General features: G+C 42.9%; 1 protein-coding gene across 1 annotated transcript in view; it reads left to right on the top strand.

The window, feature by feature from the left end:
* NEB (nebulin) overlaps positions 1-22,655 on the top strand; it is a 157,416-nt gene that overhangs the window by 113,029 nt on the left and 21,732 nt on the right. Inside the window, exons 123-141 of the mRNA XM_083702309.1 lie at positions 884-988; positions 2,869-2,973; positions 4,595-4,702; positions 5,530-5,634; positions 6,449-6,553; positions 6,665-6,769; positions 7,474-7,578; positions 7,685-7,795; positions 8,935-9,045; positions 9,647-9,748; positions 9,893-9,997; positions 11,786-11,884; positions 15,162-15,272; positions 16,301-16,405; positions 17,243-17,347; positions 18,123-18,227; positions 21,007-21,117; positions 21,576-21,686; positions 22,518-22,631. Of these exons, the coding sequence (XP_083558435.1) occupies positions 884-988; positions 2,869-2,973; positions 4,595-4,702; positions 5,530-5,634; positions 6,449-6,553; positions 6,665-6,769; positions 7,474-7,578; positions 7,685-7,795; positions 8,935-9,045; positions 9,647-9,748; positions 9,893-9,997; positions 11,786-11,884; positions 15,162-15,272; positions 16,301-16,405; positions 17,243-17,347; positions 18,123-18,227; positions 21,007-21,117; positions 21,576-21,686; positions 22,518-22,631 (2,028 nt within the window). The remainder of the gene's footprint in view (positions 1-883; positions 989-2,868; positions 2,974-4,594; positions 4,703-5,529; positions 5,635-6,448; positions 6,554-6,664; positions 6,770-7,473; positions 7,579-7,684; positions 7,796-8,934; positions 9,046-9,646; positions 9,749-9,892; positions 9,998-11,785; positions 11,885-15,161; positions 15,273-16,300; positions 16,406-17,242; positions 17,348-18,122; positions 18,228-21,006; positions 21,118-21,575; positions 21,687-22,517; positions 22,632-22,655) is intronic.

Raw genomic sequence — 22,655 nt, 5'->3', positions numbered from 1 at the left:
TCTATTGCCTATATCCGTTCTCCTTTTTTATGGTGTTACTCTTTAAGTGGGTGGATTTGTTTAATGGGTTTTTGCATTGATCTCAATGTATCTTTGTGCCTCCACTTTTTCACTTTGCTACTGTTCGATGTGAACAGAAATTGTACAAATCTGATTATGAGAAGAAGAAGGATAAGTATTCCCTTGTGGTGGATGACCCTAGAACCTTGCTGGCCAAATTGGGAGGCGAACTAAGCAGTCAGGTACTGTGACAGAGCTGGCCAGAACACCCAGAATCTGGCTATTGTCACTCTTGGATGACCACTTCTTTACCTGCCTGAAATGCCTGCAGTCAAAGATGTCATAGGTTTTGCCTATGATATTGACAAAGGTTTCCCCTCTGTTTGTATCTGGAACTATCTATACTTTGCCACTCAAAACAGCACAACAGCTTTTTGAGTGAGCCTATCTGTACTTTGCCACCCAAAACAGCATAGCAGCTTTTTGAGTGAGCCTATTCATACTTTGTGATCTCATAAACTATGCACCAATGTACTGTCAAAGTCACTCCACCAAATGTCAGTCGAGTTGCAAAGATAACCTAGAAACGAATAAACTCTGCGCCATTTAGCTCAAAGGCAAAAATGTGCTACAAGGAAAATGGCATGGAAACCAGATTATTGCATAATGATGGCACCGTAATACTCTCGTTTTTCCATTTTTAAAATTCAGTTCTGTGTCTGTTGATTCTGTTGCCCCTGGTGAATGCTGTGCATTGGTGCAGTTCTGAGAATACACAAATATCCCAAAGGCCTAAATCTCATTGTTCTGGGATCTAGAGCTTTTTTGTAGTTCTTTGTCTTCATAAGTCCTTTTTGTGCTTCATTGCTGTTTGCATGCACAGAAAAAATATAAGGCTAGTGCCAAGTTGTTCCTGCAACATGGATGTAATGAAATTCTGCGACCAGATATGCTGACAGCATTGTACAACACAATTCAGGAGAGCCAGGTAAGTGTGCATAGGATTGTAGGCTTCTTGTTACAAAATTGGACGTAAGTTACCATGTGGATCCATGAAAAGCTCCAATACCAGGTGCATTAGATAGCACTCAAACTCTAGAGGTTGGGATTCACAGTCAAATTAAGATGCAAGTATTTGGACATAAAATGGTAAAATTCTGTTGGGCAGGAGAACCCTCTTGATCTTCCAAGCAAAAGGAAAGATCAGGGTGCCAGGCTGTGTTCTTAAGCACATTTACTTAAAAGTAACTTGCATTGAAATCAATGAAATTTATTTGCATGGAGATATGGTTAGGTTTGGAGTGCCAGCCGCCTTCAAGCAAAATACACCGGATTAACTATAACACAGACTGGGTTCTCTGTATCCAACCTATACAAATGTCTTCTTACTTGTGGTACTGGTCACCAAGCCCTGCTTAGAGCATTCTTGCCATTATTTTGTATGTGTTGCGATTCCTTGTCCATGCCTTTCTTCCCCCTCTTTTACGCATGCTATGTGTTGCCTTGCATGCTCTGTATTTGCATGCAGTGAAAATGAAGCAACATTTTAAAAAGCGGTTTTTTTGCATTGTTTTTAGACAACTGCTAAGGCTTCCCAATTTTTCTATAAGCTAGACCAAGATTTTCAGCTGCACAGAATGTTCTGCAGAGAAACGCCGACTTCTCCATTCTCCCATGAATACATTTCATTGCATTACGTCATAAATTTTTAAGTCATCGGCATAATCACCAGTAACAGTTTCACATTGCAAAGCCTCCCCACCCCATGCTACAATTTAAATGTCGATTGGGTGCATGGTTAACCAAAGCTATCTTACTGTTGTATGAGGAGACTAGCCAAAGCTATCTTACTGTTGTATGAAGAGACTAGTAAACTTTACCAGAGTCTCTACAGGGCTGCCATCCACAGTCATAAACTGGTAGAACCTCATTCATCTCAGTAGACTAGGGGTCAGCAACCTTTTTCAGCCATGGGCTGGTCCACCACCCCTCAGACCATGTGGGGGGCTGGAGTATACTTTGGAAAAAATAATGAACGAATTCCTATGCCCCACAAATAACCCAGAGATGCATTTGAAATAAAAGCACACATTCTACTCATGTAAAAACACCAGGCAGGCCCCACAAACAACCCAGAGATACATTTTAATTAAAAGGACACATTCTACTCATGTAAAAACAAGCTGACTCCTGGACCATCAACAGGCCGGATTTAGAAGGCTATTGGGCCGGATCTGGCCCCCGGGCCTTAGTTTGCTTACCCCTGCAGTAGACTTTGTGGGCTTGACTGAGGGAGGGGGACGCTTCTTAAACCCATTTTTTAAATGCTTACTCACCCACTCTTCTTATTCGGCTAAGTGGCTCCTTTGATTTCTTAGTGCGATCGTAGAGTTTGGGGTTTTATCCACTAGCGGCAAACCCTGCTAGTTTAGTTCCTTTATTGGTTGTGTTTGCTTCCGGCCCAGGGAAGGATGATGCAAAGGATTATCCCATTTTTATCCTCGCATCAAGTCCGTGGGATAAGTTAAAGATGATGACTTGCCAAAGGCCAACCCTGGAACCACATAGCTGAAGGGTGTTTTGATACAAGCTCCCATGTCCAAATCTAGTGCTCCAGCCACTGCCCCACACTTGACCTGTTTAGAAGTCAGCGTAACCAAAAGCAAGCTTAACTCCGGCATTTCCATCGTGTGGGCTTGGCTCCCCCCACGTACACAGTTTCGGTTGACTTCTATGACAGCTGCTGGAACAGGCAGGCTAAGGCTAGGACTCTTCTTAAAATGTGCATTTGTGGTGGGGTGTTGTTGTTGATTTGCTGTCATTCCCCACCATTCACTGCTGCTTTTTTTTTAAAAAAAAATTCCACAGTACAAATACAAACAGCTGTATGAAAAGCAGAAGGACAAGTTTACATCGATTGTGGATACTCCGGAACACCTGAGGACGACGAAAGTCAACAAGCAAATCAGTGATGTAAGTGTGGAAATTGTCATGACAAATGGGAGGGGGGGAGGAACAGTATGGTGTCTTTCTGGACTAATCTTTGTGTGACAACGATGGGGATAGCCAGGGTTTTTATTCTGACTGATGGGATGGGAGAGGAAGGGGACAATAAGAGAAACGCAGCTTGCCAGTTTGGGGTCGGGGCGGGTGTTAGGAACTGCGAAGCTGAGGGAAACAGCAACAAGGACTGTCTGCCTAAAAATGCTCAGGCAAATGAGTGAGTTTGGGAAATTCAGCAACCACCAACTGCTTAGTGCAGTCTCCCCCAACCTGGTGCCCTCCAGAAGCTGCTGGACTACAACTCCCATCATCTCTCACTATTGGCCATGCTGGCTGAGGTCAATGGGAGTTGCAGTCTGACAACATCTGGGATGCACCGTGATATGGAAGACGGATGCATTGTGTGGCTGGGGGTAGATGGGACAGCTCCACACCCATCCAACTCTTCTTCCAAGTTGCACAGAGTGGCGAAATTGGCTTTGTCTAATTTATCCCAACAACCCTGTAAGGTAGGTTAGGCTGAGAAACAGTGACTAACCCAAAAATTGGTCAATTACCTATGGAGGGATTTGAGCCTGGCGTGTTCCTTATACTAGCCAGTATCCTCCTACACCATCCAACCCATGTTTCCATCCACAATCTGCCCTGACCCTCTCCCTTCTCTCCATTGTAGATAGGAAGCCACTGACTGGGCACAAGTAGCACACCCACATGTGAGAGGTTACATACTTAGTGTAAGAAACAATGTACCATGCTTTCTCTATTGGTCTTCCTACTCTTCAAAACATACGTTAGGAAAGTGGAAAGCTTAGCAGGAGGATGCGCTCGTGCAGACTTTTGAGTAAAAAGCAGGTCCAGATAAGATAAGTGCCAATGGTTGGAAGGGTTGCAGTCCAAGCCCAATAGCCATGATTGTGATCCTAAACGCTTAGCACATCATCCCTCCCTCTACCACTTCCACCTGCCGAAGCAGAACATCCCAGTGCTGCCTGTGTAGAGAGTGCTCAGATCGTGAAGGTGAAAACTGCCTAGCTGATTTCCTACTTTAGTGCAGCAATCAAGCATGCAGTTTGTCACCTGGGCAAGACTGTGTGTACCTGGGCAGCATTTGGACATTCTGTCCCCATGTTTACAAGTAGGAGACAGCTCACTAGGAGATGGGGAGGAACTGTGCATGAGGAACCCTCATGCACATGGAGGGTGGGTTAAGGATAGAAGAACGTAAGAAGAAGCCTGCCGGATCTGGTCCAAAGGCCCATCACAGTCCAGCATCCTCACCAACCAGTTGTGAAATCCACAAGCAGGACCAGCTTGGAGGCTGGGACAGTGCGCTGGGTGGGTAAGGTTCTGACTGGGGAGATATATCCTCCAATCCAGTCCTGTTCAGCACATCAGTGGAAAACCCATGGGAGTGAATGGGAAAGAGGATGGAGCAGGCCTTTTCCAGTTCCTTCAGATAGTCTAAGGTAAACTACAACAATACATATTGTTGTATACATATCTGTTCACTTTGGGTATTTTTTAAAAAAGAAAATTAAAATGCTATTTCTAATGACTGCTTGTACTTAACTTGGCCCTTTCTTGCTGCCAGATCCTCTACAAACTGGAATATAACAAGGCCAAACCAAAGGGATATACCACAATCCATGATACTCCCATGTTACTCCACGTACGGAAGGTCAAGGACAGAATAAGCGATGTAAGTAAACAATATCATTTACCTCACAGGATGCTGGAGCCAATGGGATAGGACATGACTCCTTGGCTCCAGCATCCCTACTCGCAAATCTACACTTCGGGTGAGACCAATCGTTCTATATAAACTCTGTCTAGCAAAGTTCCAAATTCATTTTCTGCTCATTAGTCTGTAAGACGATATATATTAGATTTTGTTTGCGTCACTATAAAAGCTAAGCCTTAGACTATTTAAACATCTTTCTTTATTTTCAACATAGCTCAAATTTCATAGCAGTGTTTATAAGTGTGGTTATTTGATATACGCCAATATTTGTTGAAACAATAGATTCATGGTGGGAGAATGAATGAATGAATGAATTTATTAATGAATTTTCTCATATTTACTCATTATTTACCACTCAGATTGCTTACCTTTTTATGGGGATTAAGAGAAAGGCCCGTAGGCTTACGTATTATGGGTTGGTACTAGACTTTGCTTCCACCAGCAGGAGCAGGCTCTCCCATTTGGCAGAAAATTGGAAGTGACATTTGCTAAATCCCTGTTTCTCTCCTGCAGCTCCCAACACAACCCTCATGCAATTTTGGTGGGCTGTGAGGAACCTTCTGGAACAGTGTGGGAGGTGGGGCTGGGGGCTGCCAGTGGAGGAGGACCCTTAATGCAGCGAAGGTTGTTCTCTTAGGGCAAATGGGGCTCCACTGCTCAGATGTTCGCTAAATTCAGTGCCTCCTTGGACCTACCAGGGCAGATTAACACAATTTTCCCTGGGGTGATTTCTGTTTAGCCGTGTAAAGAGATCTGCAACGTTAACCTTCTTGTTCTTTCGACAGCTGAAATACAAAGAAGTCTATCAACAGAATAAGTCTCACTGCAACGTTGTACCGGATTCCGTTCATATCAAAGCTGCCAAGCAGGCCTACAAAGTAAACAGCAATGTGAGTCCAGTGCTATTGTTGCCGGTGACTAAGCCTTACAAAGGAAACTGAGGGAGTAGGGCTCCCAGGTCCCACTCAGCTGAGGCCTCTTTCGGTGCCTAATTTCCATACGCTTACGGAAACTCCTAGCCAGATCGGATGAGGCAGTGCATCTCATGCCAACTTTAGATATGTGTGGGATAGAGAAATGTCCACCCCCATCCCTTTGGGCAGAGTACAAATTGTAGGTGGTGCAAATCCCCAGGTTCCAACTTCCTGAAAGAGCCATGTACGAACAAACCATCCTTTTTAACATGCTGTATTCCTGACAGCTAAAAAAATGTGGTCGTTCCAAACATAAAACCCACGACCTGTTTAATCTTTTGTCTTTTTCCTTTTAAGGCTATGCCTTTTCCCATGCTTGTTCCACAGCAGAGCTAAAATTCTGTAGAAGAGCGAGAAAAAGGCAGATATGGATGGAAAAGTAGAAAGTGGCAGACCTGTTTGTCTGCAGCCTTGTACAGTCCGCAAGCCATGGCAAACATAGCCCACTCATATTGTGGGGAGGCGGGGAGGTTGCGCTCCCAGCCTACTGGTAAAAATAGGAGATTTATCAACTGCTCAACTTTGGATAAATGGCCAAGGGAAAGTGAAACTTTATGGGGAGTGTCAGAATTCCTAGACATAAAAGTTTGCATCTGCACCACCAAACATTTAGTTACGTATTTATTTTTGGGAATCAAAAATATCCTTTTCACTCTTGTTTTATGGTGACCCTTTTACAAGAATGGCTTGAGTCTATGTTTACATTGTTTATCTATTTCTCTTTGAACAGCTGGATTACAAGAAGAAATATGAAGCTGCCAAAGCTCACTGGCACTGGACTGTGGACAGACCGGACTTCATCCAAGCTGCCAAATCATCTTTGCAACAGAGTGATGTAAGGAAACTAAAACCACATGCACCCATTTTATTTCCTGACATAGCGAGGCATACCTCTGGTGCCACAGGCTGCACTTCTGACACTTTTTATTCTCCTGTTTCTTTGTAGTATGATTACAAATATGACCGAGAGTACTATAGAGGATGCAAGCTATCCGTAACAGATGACAAAAACACAGTGTTGGCTTTGCAGAATGCAATCTTGGCGAGTGATGTGAGTATTCTAAAATCCTTTTAATGGAAGCTTCCCCACCCCCCACCCCTTTTTAAGTCTTGGTCACCCAGATCAGCATGTAAACCTTAGCAAATGATTGTACTTTTCTAAGTAGGTGTGGCAAACCAATCACACCGAGAAACATTTTCAGCATTGGATAACAAAAACACCTTTTAATGTCAGGTTCAGTTCTGGTAATAGTGGTAAGGAAAGAAATAACTACCATGATTTACAGGGGTCCTCGAATTTCCTGTAGCCTTTATAACCAGCCCAAGTCACTGCCTTCTTACTAGTGCCTTTCTGGGCTCTGGATGTACTTCAAAACATCTCCAGGGCCCAGCACAATTGCACTGTTAATGCCATCCAGCGCCCCCACGCCAAACTGGTTGAAGGGCATAGAGTTGTCTCTGCCACACTGAACATCACCAGGTCTCAGTACAATGTCAGGAAATCCACCACTCTTCTCTCATACTGGTAGAAGGGCAGAAATTTTCCCACACTGTGTTCGGACTTTAGAATAGAGTCCTCCAAAGCTCTCCAATAGTTAATGCAAAATTTGAGCTAGCTCTTGCCTTTCTGTAGTCCAGAGAAGGATGGAGACTCACACCAGAATAAAACACATGCCCATCAGTGGCGAGCCCATTTGTGTAGCCCTGTTTATTATACACTGCTTGAAACTAATACCTTTCCATTTCATTTCCCAGTTAAAATATAAAGAGAAGCATAACAAGGAAAGGGGAACTATCCACCCAGTTCCAGATACTCCTCAGATCCTTCTTGCAAAGACTGTTAGTGCTCTCGTGTCTGAGGTAATTTATCATTTATATATGTATGTATATAATTCTCCAGTTTTCAGCATTTATTCCTTATTTAATACATATTACTTCAATAACTGTTGTTTCTCTTCATCACCAGAACAAATACAAAGAACATGTTAAGAAGCACCTGCCACATGGCTCCTTTACAAAATTGCCAGAAACACGAGACACTGTTCATGTCAAAAACGTAACCAAGAACGTCAGTGAGGTAAACTGCTTTTGCATTACTATAGTCACATCACTGGTTGAGTTGACGCTTGCATTTGTTTTGTTTATACTTGGTGATGGAAACTGTTGTTGCTCCATTATAAATTATACTTCATGCCAATTAAGGCTTACTAAAAGGGTGCTGCTCCATGTTCACCAGGGCTGATGTTACTTACACCAGCCTGTTAGCTCACATAGTTAAATATCAGCATAAGTTTAATAACGTGGTTGAACAGAGTTTCTGAAATCGTGTGTAGATGGAAGCTTAGCGTGTTGAAAAAGAGAGAGAATGCCTTCAAATATATTTCTGCAGGCTGTCAAATCTGGAAATTGTTTCTTCTGATATGAGTTTGCATGATCCATGCCTGTTTGAATGAATTGTTGGTAAGGGACTTGATTATGAACATAGGTTTTGAAACGCTTTACAAATTAAAGAGTGTGGTAGAAATGAGTGGCAGTGGTAGCGGCTGAAGAACTATAACAGTGTGTGTGTGTGTGTGTGTGTGTGTGTGTGTGTGTGTGTGCAGAATTGGGTTCATTGCAGTTAATTCTTTCTAGTCATTTTAAAATAACTGTAAATAAAATATGGATGCAGCAATTGAGACATAGGTTAAGTAATTGCTTGGTGCTTGCCTCCTATGATTTTGGGTACGTGTCCCATCTTTTATATTCTTCCAAAGGGTTCCCCAGCAGTCAGGAGCACGGGGTTGGTGTAGGAAGGAGCAATCACTGAAGATCACCTTGATCTTTGTTTGACTGACGAAAATCTCTGCTGGATTAAATAGCCATAAATCATCAGGGGAACACCCATTCAATGCAATATCTGTTTGTTGTGTTTTTGACTGATGGGCTTTCCACATAGGGACCAGTCCTTACAGTCAACTTTATTCTCGTTTATGTAGCTGCCCTTTGAATCTCTCCCTCTCTCTTTTTAATGTGGAGAGCTTCTGACCGTAGAGGAAAACTTGCAGCAGATCAGGAAACAAAGCTTCCTACAAGTGCATGTGTGAGGGCCCACACGAATGCTCCCCTGTCTTCCTTAAGCGTAGAAGTCATCACCTATGTTTCTTATTATAAATGTCGGCAAAGTAAGCCTCAGGTGAAGAATGTGTGTCACAACTCTTTTCTGTTCTGAAACAGACAAATTATAAAAAGAAATTCCACAAGGAGAAAGGCAAGTCAGACTATTCAATCATGCTGGAGCCTCCTGATGTGAAACACGCCATGGAAGTTGCAAAGAATCAGAGCACTGTAAGTTATTCCTCCAGTTGTGTCATTAAAACCCTGGATGGGCAATCTAAGGAATAATCCTTTCAAAGCTATGGGCCATAGGAGAAACACACGTTGACATGGGTGGCTGTAGCTTTTCCATGCCGACTTTGTTTCGTTACAGTGAAATGTATGCAGTTTTTGCATGGGTGGTGGGCATCAACAATAAAGGTAAAGGTAAAGGTACCCCTGCCCGTACGGGCCAGTCTTGACAGACTCTGGGGTTGTGCGCCTATCTCACTTAAGAGGCCAGGGGCCAGCACTGTCCGGAGACACTTCCGGGTTTACCTTCCCGCTGGTAAGCGGTCCCTATTTATCTACTTGCACTCGGAGGTGCTTTCGAACTGCTAGGTTGGCAGGCGCTGGGACCGATCAGCGGGAGCGCACCCCGCCGCAGGGATTCGAACCGCCGACCTTTTGATCGGCAAGTCCTAGGCGCTGAGGCTTTAACCCACAGCGCCACCTGCGTCCCCCGGCATCAACAATAGCTCTGGTGAAAACATTATCATCAAGAGGATCTTGTTCTTTCCTTAAAAAGAAAACACAACAGTAACTGCTTCTCTTTATCCTTGTGTTCACCTAGATCCAATACAAAAAGGATGCCAAATCCAAGCTCCATTACACTAGTGTGGCGGATCGCCCTGATATTAAGAAAGCCACCCAAGTCTCCCATTTAGTCAGTGATGTAAGTACTTTATCAGTGTAACTGTTCAGTAACTTGTGGCAATATGACAGCATGCATATAAATTGTTTCATTTCAGTATGTAGAAGCCGGGGGGGTGTTGTTTTTGTTTTTTTAACCCCTTGACATTTCATATATTCGTCTTAGATTGAATATAAAGCCAAAGCTCGTGGAGAAGCTGGTATGGGAGTCAGCATGCTTGGACGTCCAGATATTGAACTTGCCAAGGAGGTGTCCAAACTTACAAGCCAGGTATGAACAGGTGGCTGCTTCAATTTATAACCATATGGCATACATTTTCTTTTGCAATCATTTTGATGTAATGTTGACTTTACAGATAAAGCAGCTTTAGAGATAATTTATTTGAGATTGGGGTGGTTAATATTTTCTGGCCAAATCTTCCAGGGCTGTCTGTCAATCGTGGTTGTGGCCACCTCACCATCTCATATGCACATAAATATGCGGTACAAGCAAACAGCCTACCCCCCCCCCCTCCACTGTTCTGTACAGATCCAATGAGGGAGGAGCTTATTTACTTATCTCTGGTCATCCAATCATCAATCTGATATCTGGGGAGTGGGCAATTTGCATCCACATCCGGGTGCTGGACTCTGGTGTATGTACTTCAATACCTCCTTGTTTCACTGCTGCCACCAAAGCCTACCCACCCCGTCCCGAAAGTTAGCGAAGTCAGTAGAGCTTGTGTCTCTTAATCTCAGGATTGTGAGTTCGAGCCCCACGCCGGGCAAAAAGATTCCTGCCTTGCAGGGGTTTGGGCTAGATGGCCCTTGTGGTCCCTTCCAACTCTACCATCCCTGATCAAGCTCTTGACCTAGGGGCTTAGATTGTTTTGAAAGGTATTGACAGCCTATTGAAGTCTGCTGTGGTACGTGGATGCTATACTCTGTGTATTGTGTCCCTGTGTAGGTGAGCTTCCTATTTAGCTCATTGAAGAGACAATTACTGTGCTGAAAGCACCCTTTACACACAGGGAGCTGCCTCACCCATTATACTGAGTGGGACAGGAACTCCTTGTGCATTCAGAGTCTCTGTTCTCACAAAGTAGCACTGATGAGCGAAGTAATCCAGATTCATGTTTCCATGGGCCTCGGCTTGTCCTTCCTTCCTTCCTTCCTTCCTTCCTTTCTTTCTTTCTTTCTTTCTTTCTTTCTTTCTCTCTCTTTGGTTTATATTACTAAACTCTTACCTTGCATTTAAAATGATTTATATCTGTTTTGAATACAGTGGAACCCCCCAATCCCCCACAAAACCCCCCAAGGGTTCATCTCATCCTTTACATCACCAGTATTGTCTGAGCCACAGCAAAAGATGAGTGAATAAGCAGGTTGGTCCTGGTGAAGAGAGGTTCAGTGGGTGCCCTGCTAGAGTGCTGGCCCTTAGCAGATTCCTGACCATGCCAAACTTTGATGCTAATTGCCTTTCTTTAGCCATAATAACAATGATTTCAGTAGTTGACATTTCCTCCATATAAATCAGGCATGGGGTACCTGAGGAATACACTTCCCATCTTCCCTGACCATTGCCCATGCTGGCTGGGGGTGATAGGAACTGGAGTCCAACAACATATGGAAGGCTCCCATACCAATGACCTGAAACAATTTTTGTGTTAAAAAACATGCCATAAATGTTTGGTCATTTGCTGCGTACTGGGAGGCAAAATGTTTCTTTTTATTGTCTTCTCTCCAGTTATTCCCTTATCAATTTTCTTTAGCAGACATTTTAATGTTTGTGCTGTTATATATTTCTATAGTGAGGGTAGCAGCACTGGACTTTCCCCTCAGGGAAAGTACTTCAAACAACGTGTTAACTTTTTGCGTTTTTGTGCTAGCGTATGCCTCTTTCCTCTCTGACAAACACTGACTGACTTCACTTGGTGCGTTTCTGACCCATGCTGCTTCCCACGAGACTCCCTGCCCCCCACAAAGACAAGAATATCACTGGCTCTTCTACCTCAGCTTCTTGCTTTGTCCATCTTGGAGGTTTGCCATTCTAATCTTGCCATCTTGCTACGCTTTGTAGGCAGAATACATCAAAGGACGCATGAGGGGCCATGGGGCTGCATCATACGACACGCCCATGATGAGACACGTTAAGAAAGCTAATGTCCTAAGTAGCCATGTAAGATGGATTTTAAGCGGCTCTCCTATGCTGCTACCAATTTCATGAGTCTCTTGCTAGATTCTATATTCTTGGCACAATCCTAAGTGTTCAAGGCACTGCTTCTATTTTTATTTTTATTTTTATTTTTAAAAAAGAACATTAAAACCTTGTGGATTTGTGAGACCTCCCCTTTCTTCCTTATGCAAAGTTGGGAATTTGTTCTGAGAATGTCTCGGCTTCAAGAAAAAGCTTGAGTTGTCCAAAATACATGAAAGTGGGGAATTTAGTCAAACATTTACCCTTCCCACTATATGACATTGGTGGCAATTCCTGAACCATTCACTAGTTTTCATGTCAGTGTGTTAAGAGCACAACCCATGCTCTGTATTTTATATGTGGCATTTGAACTGTATTTGAACTGTGACAGCTATCTACACTTGAATACAACTGTGCACTCTGCAGTGTGCTTTCTCCCCAGTTCATGTGCACAGTCAGTTGATGTAGAATGCTGCCCAGACTTCAGGAACCACTTTTGTTGCCCTGAATTAACTGAGAATATATCCTGGAACATTCCCAATCCTCTCCAGGATTGCAGAGGAGGAGCAGTAGCAGCGGACAAGCTGTTGTTCAGGGAAGCTAGTTCATCATTTCTGACCTTCTCACTAAGAACCCAGAGTTTCTTGAAACAGAATAAGCTTGTCCACACATTGCACTGAGCACAGGTACGAGCTCTTATAGCTCAACTGCTGCAGGTACACAAAATATGCTCTTGTGGAATGCTGCATGTAAAAAATTGTACGAGTGAACAGCTCAGCTATTTCTGTACACAGTCCTCAAAGTCTACATTCATTGAATATAACAATGTGGACACCCCTATTAAAAGCCACCAATTTAGGGAAAAGGCTTCTGATGAATTACCTTCAAACAAATTCCTGAACTCTTGCAAATAGCTCCTTAACTACTGTTATTTGCGGACAGACATTTTCAGATGATTCTTCACTCACTCTTAAATGGTTTAGAAAGTAAATGACATATTTGCACCAATTTTCTACAGGTTATGGACAGAAATTTCATAAGGAATAAAGGGGGATGCTTTTATTTCCCATTTCTCTTTGTGATTGTTGCATGGGACAGCTGCATGTCAGAGAAACCGTCTTTTTCTACTTGTGAGAAACAGCAGGAATTTGCCATGAAAACTGTCAAAACACCATCTACACAGTGTCTTTTGTCATCTATGTTGTCACTGCTACTGATACTCTTGTATACTGTGTCTTATGGTTTTGTTGCTGCTTTTTGTTTTAATATTGAAACAAGTCCCCCTGCCTCTTGTTTTGGAAATTGCAAGTATTAACGAGAGACTTGCATTTTGATCTAGTGGGTCCTCACGACAAATGTCAAAGTGCTTTTGAAACCCACAGAGTATTCTAAGAAAGTAGCTTGTGCCCTGTGGAACCACTATTCATTCAGAAATCAGACACAAAATGCATCTCTGAATTGTGGTGGCCCATAATGGTCCCCACCTACCTGTAATACGTCATTTGTGTTTGGGTGTGTGTCTGTGTCATTGTAGGAAGAGTCTTGTCCTTCTCAAGAGCCTCAGTGCCCAGAGTGTCCTGCATTTTTTAAAAAGTAAACATAAACAGCGTACTTGACTGTCACTTGAATATTGACCCCTGGCATCTTTTGTCAACCCATGTCCAAAAGATGAGGCTATCCAGCATGAAGGATACAGGGTTGTGTGGATAAAAACATGCCAACATGTTTTAGACATCCAGAATCGTGGAATGGAATTGAAATCTGCACTGCGGCATCTTCCAGTTTTCTAACGTTAAACTTTTCTTCTTTTCAGCCCTGTGCATTGCTCCCTAGCATGACCTATTCCTTTCATCAGTTACGTCAATCAGCTCTTGCCAGGGGTGGGGTGAAGATTGGGTGCCATCCATGTAGAATTAAGCATATCAAACCATTGATTTCAACGTGAGAGGGCTAAAATAAGCTCTCGTTGAAATCATTTGGAATCCAGGTGCTTAATTTTTGCTGGGTCATGCCAGGATTTGTATAACTGCTATTTTTTCTCTCTCTCTAGCAAATGACTAATATCTTACCTCTTCTTTTATGGAGTAGCTTGATAATGAAGCTTTTCAGTCTTAAGAACCTTGCTCTGTGTACTTTGCACACTAACAGTGCAAAGTAGTAGTGAGCAGTAATATCCCCTGGCAAGTTCTTCAACTGAAACCATGGTGAATCTGTTTATTCCTCCATTAGAATGAAAGTAACCAAGCTGCATTTTCTCACTTCAGTTGTCAGGCAGAACCGGACTCTCCATCAGAGGACATAGGAAAGTCATTGTAAATAAAAGTGCATTGTAGTAGTCTGCTGAATTCTAGTGCTGAGAGAATAGTGCATCTAGCAGGACCTTTATACTCTATCATGAACATGTCTTTTTATTTAAAATCAGAGTCTTTTTGCAATTTCTCTTAAAGCCAATAGTTATCAGATCAAATGCAACTGCCTCTTTGATTAGGCAGTGTATTTGTAGAACATTGGGCTCCAGTGTAGCAAACCTTGGTTCAAAACCATGCTGAGGTGTAAATTTACTGGGAGGAGTCTTGGGGAAATTACAGTCTCTGTCAAACCTACTTTCATTATTAGTAAAGAAACAATGATTTGAATGCACTAATAACATGCAACACCAGATGACACCAGAGAGCAGGAAATCTTTTCATAGGGGTTTTTAATTTTTTTGTTATAACGATCTAGTTTCTGACTTATTTATAGTGGTTTTTCCCCTGTGTGTAGATCTACCCTGAGACTTGAATGCTGCTCAAAATCCCTTGGAGGGAAGGCAGGAAAGAAATATTTAGAAAGTCAGATGTTTCGATTGCCCTGTATCAGGAAACACCCATTTTAGGCCACAGAAAAATGTACAATGCAGTCATAATTTAGCTCTTGTGTCTCTTGATAGCCATGCTGCACACACACAACATTCAGATTCCCGCCCCCCAATGAATGAGTCATATATTTCAAATGTGGAGCTGAAACACAACTACTGAATGAAAGACGCAACATGAAATCTTGTAAATGCAGTGTGTGCCAAGTTCATTGCTGCATCACGTGAATTTTCCTGGCCTTCGTTAATGGTATCTTCTTTTTCAAAGAGGTCTTATGGCTTGCATTGTTCTACCTGTCTGCTTGCAATCGGGATCAGTTTTGACAATGTGCACTCTTTCTCCCTTGGCACCAGACAAGCTAAAAGTCAGGACCTTGTTTTAACACTTGTTCCTCTTGGAATTAGATCAAATACAAAGAGAAGTTTGACAAGGAGAAGGGCAATAAGCCGCAATACGACCTGAAGGAGGCCAAGATCTACAAGACCTTAAAAGATGCCCACCACATCGCTAGTGAGGTATGTGTGGGCCTTTAGTCCAGTAGTTACTGTTAAGTTGTGGGTGAACATATCAGACGACACAGCGATTCTTCAAACAGCTCTTGTTTATTCAGAGGGCAGAACAGAACTGATCTGAAGGGTTCAGTCAGCCTGCTTATATAGAGCTCCAGTACAACGTAACTGTAACAATTTTCTAAAACTATCCAATCACTGAACGTCACTTTCGATCCCTTATTTGCATAACTATCTACAGTATTCTCCTGCTGGCCCAGGGTGAGAACTTCAATACATAACAGTTACCAACCCTTTTCAGGCTCATGGGCCCATTTGGAAAAGCTTATGAGTATCACCACATAATGGCAGCTGGGAGACCATGGCTAGTCACAAAATGGCTGCCTTGAGGGGTGTAGCTAGTCATAAGGGAGAAGCAGCTTGCCCATGAAACCGAGTATGAGGCAGAACTGGGAGTTGAGCCCCTGAACATAATACTGGCCGAAGGGAGGGATATTATTATTATTATTATATATTAAATTTCTATACCAACCTTCATCTGAGGATCACAGGGCAGTTTACAATATAAAAATACAAAAATACATGCTTTAGTATCAAACAACATCACACACACACACACACACACGGTTTAAAAGGCCGCAGATTGTTTAATTAGCCAAAGGGCTAGGAGAAGAGGAATTTTTTTGCCTGGCACCTAAGGTTATGTAATGAAGGTGTCAGACAAGCACATTCCACAAGCAAGCACAACCACAGAAAATAGTGATGTTGAGTTGTCATCTTCAGCCATCTCCTAGCCTTCTTGGGCCATGTACCTGAATTTCCCTAACGGAACATATGCCTGGCAACTTTGCGACAAATCATTTAAGGAACATTTGCAGTAATTCAGATCTCATTAGCCATCTCTTGCCCAGTGCCCTGCCCCCACAACATTTTGATGCAAAGTCTGACTGAGTCCTGTTCCTTTTTAATGCGTCCGATTTCTAAGTGTTGCTTGCCTTTTCCTTTATTGCGTTTATTTGAACTTCCCCCATCAGATTAAATATAAGGCGGACCTGAAGAAACTTCACAAACCAGTGACAGACATGTCTGAATCCCTGTCGATGCATCATGTCTTGAACACCAGCCAGCTCGCCAGTTCTGTAAGCCTCTTAAGCTCATCTCAGACCATATTCACTTTAGCATTTCATCCATCTGCCTTTCTGAGATAATATCCGCTAACAATTTCTGTAACAGCTTTCCTCCTTGACTGTTCCTAGGAAATCACCTGGTAGTGATCTTTCTTCTCCCTTGCCTAATGAGTGTTCCTCATGCGGACTACCAGCATTAATACCCCTAGTCTCTCAAGCATTTTCTATTAGCTATAGAACTGCTAATATTGTAAAACCTCTAACCACATGTAAATGGTTTTTTTTTTTTTGCCTTTTTAACTTTCCTTTTTGACTAACAGGAATACCATTTTCCTCCTCTTGATTTCAATATTTTTTGTGCTTAATATTATTTCAACATACTTCTTCTTTTAAGTTTTTAAAACCTTTCCAAAATTAATTCTGCTTTTGCTGAACTTTTATCATCCTGCTGTTAGACCACAGAATGATGAATATGCTAACAAGAGAAGAAGATGTGGCGTTGTCTTCCATTTTAATTGTACCATATATTCACTATATTTCTTTTGTTCTTCCTTCTTTCTTTTTTGGGGGTTTTCTTTTTATTTACTTACAATATTTTGTTCCTTCTTGCATAATATTGCAAGGGAAAAGTAGCTTTCACAAGTACTTCGGCATTAGTCTAAGATTTTTTTTTTCTCCCTCCCCCACTCCTTTATGTATTCCTTTTTCTTCTTCTTCTTTTCCTTTTTTAAAAAAAATGCTTTGGGTTTCTTGTTTTTCTGTTGAAATGGTTGGATCGGCTGGAGCTAGAAAGCTGATCAGGTTAGGCCTTTTTGTTATTGAGGTGGTTTTTGACACCTTCCCCTTTAGTACCAGTACAAGAAGAAATATGAGAAGAGTAAAGGTCACTACCATGTGGTTCCAGATAACCTTGAACAGATCCATCTAAAGGAGGCCTCAGAACTTCAGAGCATAGTAAGTCATGGATAAGTGTTTCCTGCTTTTTATTTGTCGTTCACAACCCATTGCATTGCATTCTAGAATCTAGAAGGGTCAGTCTGCCAAGAAGGGGGAAATGCACCACTTTTTATAAAAAAAGTATTGCTGTAAAGTTATTTCAACATTAAACTCCTTTTGATCTTGGAGTACATTTACAGTATAAATGAAGAAGTTGCTTTTCCCAAGGAATTCCGGGAATAATCCTCCAATTCAAAATTTGCCTTAAATCCAGGTCTGAAAATGTTTCGGGACCTGCCTGTTGTTAATGTTGTTTCTAACTATCTGTGCTGTTTTCCGACTGAACGAAAAACTCTTGTACATTGGTTTTCAGACCGTTCTCTGAACCCTTATTCACAAATTGCCATAATTCCACATAGGCAATGCTGTGTGAACTAGACATGCAAACCACACAGTTGTGTCTTCCTATCTTTACAGCTGCAAAATGGGGCCCTGACATGTGAAGAAGTGGACGGCAACCGTGTTGCCATCGGAGCATAGAAATTGGCCTTGACCCTTGACATCTGGTAGCAGCATTCTGCTGCCCTCCTCTGTGAGGTGCAGCAGACTGTGTTGGGGGTCACCCAACAAGTCACTCACCGTGACATGCGGTTTTCATCACTGACATGATTGTTTCTTGAGCGCGGCTTGGGGAAGAGAGCTAATTCCCTTCCACATTCCAGGGCCACCCCTGTACATTTCTATTCTATATCTAGCAATGCACTGGATATAACATTTATCTCCCTCTCGGCAGGTGAAGTACAAGGAAAAATATGAAAAGGAAAGAGGGAAGCCCATGCTGGACTTTGAAACACCAACGTACCTCACGGCTAAGGAGTCTCAGCACATGCAAAGCGAGGTAAGGTGCTTTGTGGCAGAATGCAGCCTGGTTTCATGTTGGAAAATGAAGGCATAACAACATGGTATTGTATTATTTCCATTCAGGTTCAGGCAGTTAGTGGGGAAGAAGCTTTCTGAAGGTATAACTAGAATTGAAATAATCATGCCTCTATAGCAGCCTTGTTCAACCTGGTGCCCTCCAGGGTTGTTTTGGGGGGACATACAGCTCCCATCAGCCCCAGCCAGATGACTAAGGATCAGGGATGATGGAGGTTGTAGTCAAAAATCTCTGGGGGGCAACACAGGCTGCACTTTATTACAATCTGATTCACGGTTGCCAAATAAAATAAGTTTAGGAGCGAGGCAACAGACTCTAAGCTATTAATTTACTTTATATTTACTTTGTATTTGTGGAATTAAGGTGATAACGGGAGTGTTGATTCAAAAAAGGACTTGCAGTTTGTCAGTTTTCCCCGGGCTACCAGAAGATTAGACTGGCTGCTAAAAGTAGCAGTATATAATTTGTAATAAACAACTTGCGCTGACACCATTCAAGCCTTGTTTGTGTCCAGTTATAGTTTTTCCATTGACCTTCCATTGAACTCAGTTTTGTCAGTGTTCTGTCCCAAATGTGAAATTTATACAAGGTGAAATACACTTGTATAAGGTGTTTGGTCGATAATATTTGGGTGGTTCTGTCAATTGTTACAGGGTGGGTTCCCCCCCCCCCCCAATATTTCACCGCACAACCATCTCAAAGTCTGTTGACTAGTCTTTTAGGCAAGTGTGCCAAAGGACAAGATCAAAACCTGAGATAAAGACTCTGTTGCACAGTTTGGTCCATAACCAACCATCTGTGCTCTATGGTGTTCTTGCTTCTGGTCTCCAAAGCAGGAAGTAACACAGCACTGCAGAGACAAGCAGTAGTACAGACCTGATTCCCCGCCATAGGCAGGCCCACAGGCTTGCCTGCTCCCTCCTCTACAGATCCTTGCTGTCTTTGCCATGTGCAGCCATTGACACCTTGCTGCAGGTGTCTGCCATATCTGATAAAGAACAGTCCCCCATTATGCAGGTGCATGGGGTCTGGATACAGGGAAGTTTGAGCCCTGGGTTTGAGCCCAGGAGGCCTTTCACATTTTTCTAAAGAAACGAAAGATAAGCAGTCAGAGAACGCAATTCTTTTACCCTTTCCTATTCTCTGGAGGCTTTGCCAAGCATTCTCTCATGTGTCTTTTGAAACACTTTCCAACTGCACTTTCTCAAAGCCGCCTCTGCGCATCATTTCCCAATACAGTGCCTGAACAGCGATTGAAAGGGTGCAAAGTCCACCTTGCTTCTTACAAGCCAGTGCTAAATCAGAGTTAACGTTTGTCTTAATATTTATCCTAATGAAATAAGTGGTCAATAGATACCTATTGTTAAAGGCCTGCCTGTGTCTTGGGACCCCTGGTGCCCATCTCTATGCCATTCACCCCTTCCATTGCACGCACCATCCTGTTCATATACAATCCTTTTATATCAGCAAGATTAGTTGTGAAACTGTCGTGCTTCAGCACCGAAAATCCCTGCTTGTTTTAAGTGTTACAGCACCCCCTTCCCCGATATTAGCTTTTTGTTTAACCATACACTGATTTCATAGCCTGATCGAAGTGTCCACATTGTTGTGTCCCACAGCGAAACTTATACAAGGCAAAAATACTGGTATAAGGTCCTTTGAGTGATTCTGTCAATTGTTTCAATATATTGCCATTCAAAATGCAATTAGACATTCCCCCCGCCCTTGGGGTTTATGGGATGCCTACCCTTTTGGCTCTGGGATTTTCCCTTCCATAGACTGATCATAACAATTAGTGGGACACGGGTGGTGCTGTGGGTAAAAGCCTCAGTGCCTAGGACTTGCCAATCGAAAGGTTGGCGGTTCGAATCCCCGCGGCGGGGTGCGCTCCCGTTGCTCGGTCCCAGCGCCTGCCAACCTAGCAGTTTGAAAGCACCCCCCGGGTGCAAGTAGATAAATAGGGACCGCTTACTGGCAGGAAGGTAAACGGCGTTTCTGTGTGCTGCGCTGGCTCGCCAGATGCAGCTTGTCACGCTGGCCACGTGACCCGGAAGTGTCTGCGGACAGCGCTGGCCCCCGGCCTCTTGAGTGAGATGGGCGCACAACCCTAGAGTCTGGCAAGACTGGCCCGTATGGGCAGGGGTACCTTTACCTTTACCCTTTTGGTTCTGGGATTTTCCCTTCCATAGACTGATCATAACAGTTAGTGAGTACTAAAGCATAGGAATGACACTACTGTGGGCTTTAAGGGCAACTTACCAACTGAGCACATTGGTGATCACTGAAAGACTGGAGCCCTACCTTTTGTGAATCACATGTTCATCCAAAGCCTTGTTGCTGTCAGAGACACAAAGTGGGCGCTTGCAATGTATTTTTATTTTATCTGTTCCCTACATTTATACACCACCTTTTCCTCCAGGAGCTCAAGTTGGGGCACATGCTTCTCCCCTCTCCATTTTAGCCCCAGGGATGGTGACTGTCCCAAGGTCACCCAGTGATTTGCATAGCTGAGTGGGGTTTTGAATTTGTCTCCCAGGCCATCGTCCAACACTCTAACCACTACACCACGCTGCTAAACCCCACCCAACACCGAATGGCCGACCAGCAAACTTGACACAACAAGGGCAAGACAGGACCCAAAACTTACAGTACAGTACTTGAAAATATTCTTCCTGCACAGATCCAAAATAAATTCTGTTTTTCCCCCTTCTCCTCTTCTTTTTCTTCCTACTCCTGTTAGAAAGAATATAAAAAAGACTTTGAAGAGTCCATGAAAGGCAGGAACCTTACTGGCCTGGAGGTCACGCCATCTCTTTTGCATGTCAGATATGCCACCAAAATAGCAAGCGAGGTAGCACCTCCTCTGTTGTCTTCTGCTGTGAACCACCCTACTAGTTTAATTAATTGTCCTTACCAAAGCAGTCCCTTCACTACCTTCTTTACTAGCCTTAAACATTTCTCTTAAATGCATGGTTTAATCTGTGTTTGTTGCTTGTTCTAGTCCATTGGTGTGTTTTTTTTTAAATCACTAATTGTTAATTGTATTAGCAGCATTAATGTTTTCCTGTCGGTGGAACAGACATCATTGTTTCACTATATGTTGTGTTCTTTACTGAAGTTGTTGTGTCAAGCTGTGTGACTTTCTAGAAGGTTGAACCTTGAACACCCTAACTAAGTGTTGCTTTAAGATAATCTGAAGGCCATTTACTAACTCTTTTTAGGGGAGGGGGTCTCCTTCATCCTCCTCCCCCTTGAAGCTCTTTCTCTCTTTGGTTTCTTCAGTTTTCTTTTTCTCCCCACCCCCTCTAGAAAGAATACAGGAGAGATTTGGAAGAAGGTGTTAAAGGTAAAGGCCTAACCATTGTGGAAGAGACCCCAGACCTACTCAGAGCAAAGAATGCAACCTATATCTTGAATGAGGTGAGGCACATAGCTAGGCTAACTTCCCTTGGGGGCCACTGCAGCATGGCCCCCTTCTTCTGCACTGGATTAATGTCAAAAGGCCCAGACATTGGGGAGAAATGCATGATGTGGCTCTGCCCTGTGACTCCCAGGAGGAGGACAACGTTGGCATGGTAATGAGCAGTGCTGCAGCATCCCTCCCAGGCTGTTTGGGTAAGGTCAGAACTGGCCTTTCATAAGAATTCCCGCAAAGCTATCTTTAAAGAGAAATGATAGGCCTGGGCTCCAGAAATTTCTGAAGCATTGATTATATCACAGAAAGTGTCAGATCCCAGGTCAATTTTTGTAATGGGTTTGTAGGTGCTAGAAAACATATAGCTAATTAAGCTTGTGTCCTGTGCAAGGTGATAGCTAGACCCTTGTGTGCTATTTGAGCTGTGTTTCAGACGTTTTTAATCCTCTGAAATTAGCGTGTGTGAAAAGCTAAGTTAAGCAAACTTCCTAAACTGTGTATTAGACACTTCTTAAATCTTAGGGAATCAACATATTTGTTGATAGATAATTAAGTTAGATCATTTCCTTTTGAGGTGTTAGCCAGAAAATGAGCCTTTTAGGCAACACAAATGGTCAAATGACTTAGACTGTCTGTGAAGAGTGAATGCTTCTTTGACTGCATACGTTTCTCTTCTGTGGGACATACTTTTTTTGCATGTTGTATGGGCAGCAGCTTGGGTCACATCGAGATCACCCTTGCGGAATTGGGATAAGTGTTACTTTTGAAAAACCTGCCCATTGTGATGGTCTCATCTCTATTAATCCTTTTTTTTAAAAAAAAAAAAACCACAACAGAAAGAATACAAGAAATCTCTAGAGATGGAAATCAAAGGAAGAGGCTTGACAGGCCATACCACAGAAACGCCTGATTATATGAGGGCAAAGAATGCTATGGACATCGCTAGCCAGGTCAGTGAGAACAGCCAGGCACTA

The sequence above is a fragment of the Podarcis gaigeae genome (assembly GCF_964106915.1).
Source record: "Podarcis gaigeae genome assembly, chromosome: 1".
NCBI lineage: Eukaryota > Metazoa > Chordata > Lepidosauria > Squamata > Lacertidae > Podarcis > Podarcis gaigeae.
Note: the sequence above shows the minus strand (reverse complement) of the source record. Positions and strands in the feature narration are given on the sequence as shown.